Genomic DNA, 4,333 nt, shown 5'->3' with positions numbered 1-4,333 from the left:
TTTTTGTAAAAACTTTGTCCTGATATGAAATGATCGTTTTGAAAATAATATAGATTTTCAATTCTGTAGATACTATATTATCATGTATCTGAATATTATACAATAAATATTATCAAAATAAAATAATAATGAATTAGGTTATGATTGTAGGAAGAAGACAAATTAATTTTTGTTGAATTTATGATATTTTAATTATCACTGATAAATAAGTGAGTATAGTAATTACGCAAATGTATATTTTATTATGATAGTCGCTACTAAGCATTCGAATAAAGTTTCTGCTTATATCTCACATAACTAAAAAATATATAAGAATTTAATGAGATCATTTATTTATAATACAATGGATTGCATAATATAATTTCTAATATAATGCAAATAAAACACATTAAAATGATTTTGTACAATTATTTTATTTATATATTTTTATCCTTTAGTACAGGAAATATCTTCATTTTTATTATTTTATCAACTGAACTTTAAAATACGACAATAATCATCTCAGTGAATTCAAATTATAATAAGCTAGAAAATTCTTCAAAATAGAATAATAACAATAATAATAATTTGAAAAATAATAATTATAATTTTTTTTGTAACGAAGGTACAATTAGCAGCATTATTTTGTATCAATGCATAGTACCATAATTTATATATTTACATTTTATATACAAAATAAATAGTTATTTTTTCCCTTTTTATTACACGAATCAAATCTTAAACTTTACCATTTATATTGATTAAGTCTGCTCTATTTCAGTCTGTAATAATAAAATTTTTGCACTTTTTATTATAATATTCTATAATAGTAGTATTAAAAAAATATTAACATATTCTAACAAATTGAAATCAAATTTGTGTGACGTATGATTCTCATTTAAAAATTTTGTCATTGATAATTATTATGTACATTAAATTAAAAATCTAATTAAAATAATTAATCGACTGACAAAAAAATTGTAATCTTATTATATTGTATCTTCAGTGTATTTTTAACAATGATAAATTAAGGAAATCCTTTTTCAAGTAGGCAACTTTTTAGAATGTAAATATTAAATTTAAAGGGAAATAATTAATTCCATTATATTTCACAAATAGTAATCTCTTCGTTGCTCTCATCAACGGGCATTGTTGAGTGATTATAGAGACCTTGAGCCATTAATTGTAACGCTAATGGATTTTTTTGTCCACTAGCTTTTTTCATTTTTGCTCTCTTGTTTTGAAACCAAATTTTTATCTGCTGTTCATTTAAACCAAGTTCTTTAGATAGTTTTTGACGACGAAATTCGGTCAGATACCGATTTTCTTTGAATTCTAGCCTTAATTTGTTAAGCTGTTCTGCGCTAAAGGCAGTTCGTGGTCGTTTTTCCTCCGATGTCGCTGATTCAGGTTTTTCACTTTTTGAACGTTTTACTCGTCTGGTTCGTGGTCCTGTAAATAATCAAATATAATACATGAATGAAGTAGTACAATGTAAATATATAAAATTCCATGGCTAAAATTTTTAAACATATCTCGCATTCTATTACAACCCGATTATTTACAAATTCATTTGTTATTTATTTAGTAAAGTGTGCATACTAAAACTGGTATATTTTCCAAAAAAATATATATTCATTTAATTTATAATGAAATTCTTTTTACTGTGCTCATGGAAAACAGTACGCTTATCTTATTTTAAATATAGACAAACAAAAAAATGAAAGCATTGCATAACTGATTTGAGGATTCTGAGAGTTGTGTACATATTATAATTGATTAATAGCAATAACTCTTTGTCTCTAGGTAATTCATAAGATTAAGCGGTTTAATACTTTTCAGACATTTATGTTTATATAGTTACAGAATTTATTAAAATAAAAAAATTTATGGCTTAGTTTCTTGAACTTTGGATTAAATAATAAAAATGATAATAGTACACTTGCGATTGTGTTCGAAAAGTTTTTTTGAGCGAAATTATAAGGAAATACTTAATTACGAAATAATGCTTTATGTATTTTATTTACAGCTTATACATACTATGTAACGATGAGAGTTGGTTGAAATCTCTTTTAATATAAAAAATAAAATATATGGCTAACAATAAACAATTATTTCATTTACCACATATCATTAATCTATTTTTAGAATTCATATAAATAAAAAAAAACATAGCTTATAAATTCTTCGTCTAATTTATTTATAGTAAAATCTAAGAAATTCTACAATACAAATTGTTTATTGAAATATTACATATCTATTATAAAATCTGATTTGAAAATGAAACGCAAATTGTTTTATAATTTAATAAAATTTCTTCAAATTTTGTAACTCATCGATTTTGTTTGATATTTACATAAAATTTTTAAATTATTGCCTAACAGACATATCATATATTTAAAGAATTTGTTTAAAAACCGACAAATATTTTAAGAAAATCATGAATGCCACCTTTTAAGTAATTTGGAATCTTTTTAATGCTTTTGCACAAAAAATAAAAATTTCTGCATATATTGAATATATTTAAATATAAGTAAAAATATAATTTATTAGAATACATTTTAATGTTTAATTTTTTAATTCATTAGATTGAATTAAAAGGAATTAAAAAATATTAATTATTGACTTTCAAAAAGCTTAAAGTAAAACAATTTTTGATATGCAAATTTTTATTAATTTCTGTATAAAATATGATTTTATATACTGAATTGTTATTAAATAAAAAAATATTATTTAAACAAAATATTGTTAAATTTATTTATTGCACTCATTTGTATTAATTACTAAATATTTAAAATGTTAAATGTGACACGATTAATATTTCAAAATTATTAAATGAATAATAAAGATTAAATATAATAATTAAGATTTAATAATATTACTTCTAATAAAACGCTAAAATAATGTTTGAATGTGAACAAAATATTATTGAAGAAAAATACAATTACCAGAAGAAGGTCTGTCAGAGTATCTAGTACAATATATCCAAGCGGGCCAAAGACTTTGTCTATTGGAAGAACTTTGGATAGGCAAACTATTGTTGACATTGCTATCATTACTAACAGATTCAATCCCTGTAGTTGATATCGACGAAGTCGAAGTTGCACCATTTATGGAGCCACCGGTAACAGAGCTCAAATTACTAGCCAAACTTTCAAGGCTACCGCTTCTACTTAGACTCGACACATGCCTCTGCACAGGTGAGGTTAAACCGCAATGTGAAGATAAGCCATCACGATTATATCTCTGTGCGTTGATGAAAGAACCAACCGACGTGGAATGTGGCGATAGTCGACTGGTGCAGAAACGCAGGTCCCGAGGCAAAGTCAATGAATTATGTACAGAAAGTGCTGTTACTTTCATAGACACTGACTTTGATAAGTTTCGCGTGGTTAAAATAGCCTCTTTTCCAAAATCAGGTCGAAGAATATTGACAATGCTAAAACGTAATGTGGAAACAGCAGACGGTTCTTGTTCATGTGACACCACATGCTCTTCGGGCGTCGAATGCATGCGATGATGAAGTACATGATGAAGATGATGATTCATTATCTCTAATCTATTAAAACTATATGATGAGTCCATTTTTTCAAAAGCTACGCTCGTTTTAATATTGTGTTACTTCAACATTTCGAAGTTTTTACAGTTGCTAGAACCTATTTCGATTATATTTCGACATGACACAAAATTTTTTTGACATGACAAAAATGCTTGTGTTCTAACTACTATAACAAAAATAGTCCTATTCACTTTCTATTGAAACTAGAAAATATTCACACCCATTTAACACACTATATAGAGCTTACAATAATGTGCACAAGCAAGTTTAGTGTGTCAGGCTTCAGTATTTCATAGAGAGTAAAATTTTTACATACGAAGATTTCTAACATTTTTTCAAAAATTTTTTAGTAATTAAAGAAGTGCCGTGATGAGTCAGACTGGTTATTCATTCGTTGTTGGCTGATGTCTAAACTATGTAGATGGAAGATCCCTACTAACCCGTGACTTCCGTCTTTCCACCTACGCTGATCCTGAAAATGCACTGCATAGACTTTCTTGATTGTATCTCTATTAAGGTTGGAGTTACTGACTCCGCCTAGTCTGTTCGAGCAACTCCTACTCGTTTTAGCTACATCTTTCTCAGTCGCATGTCCTGCTAGCCAAACGGCCTCCCCACCCACTACTAACGTTATGTTCTACTGGAAGGGACTCAATCAACCTTGTTTGGCTTCCCCCTTAGCTACATAAACTTGACCATTGCTTCAAATCTATCCCCACCATCAATACTTATTGTTTACTAAATAAAAACGAAAACATACATATTGTTCATTACATTTTAATAAAAATTAGATCT

General features: G+C 26.8%; 1 protein-coding gene across 1 annotated transcript; it reads right to left on the bottom strand.

Annotated features, from left to right (window-relative positions):
- Window positions 1-1,035: 1,035 nt before the first annotated feature.
- On the bottom strand, window positions 1,036-4,116 carry LOC105366777 (homeobox protein engrailed-1a). Its single transcript, XM_011505324.1, has 2 exons — window positions 2,928-4,116; window positions 1,036-1,431 (listed from the first exon to the last, which is right to left on the bottom strand). Exons 1-2 carry the CDS (start codon window positions 3,562-3,564, stop codon window positions 1,082-1,084), a joined length of 987 nt encoding a protein of 328 aa, XP_011503626.1. The 5' UTR covers window positions 3,565-4,116; the 3' UTR covers window positions 1,036-1,081.
- Window positions 4,117-4,333: the final 217 nt, after the last annotated feature.

The sequence above is a fragment of the Ceratosolen solmsi genome, unplaced genomic scaffold (assembly GCF_000503995.2).
Source record: "Ceratosolen solmsi marchali unplaced genomic scaffold, CerSol_1.0 scaffold12, whole genome shotgun sequence".
Classification (NCBI taxonomy): domain Eukaryota; kingdom Metazoa; phylum Arthropoda; class Insecta; order Hymenoptera; family Agaonidae; genus Ceratosolen; species Ceratosolen solmsi.
The sequence above is the reverse complement of the archived record's forward strand: the minus strand, read 5'-3'. Positions and strand labels throughout refer to the sequence as shown.

Coding starts and splice junctions, on each gene's coding strand:
- LOC105366777 (XM_011505324.1), bottom strand. CDS start 3,564: ATGGACTCATCATATAGTTTTAATAGATTAGAGATAATGAATCATCAT. Junction 1,432..2,927: donor CTCTGACAGACCTTCTTCTG/GTAATTGTATTT, acceptor GATTATTTACAG/GACCACGAACCAGACGAGTA.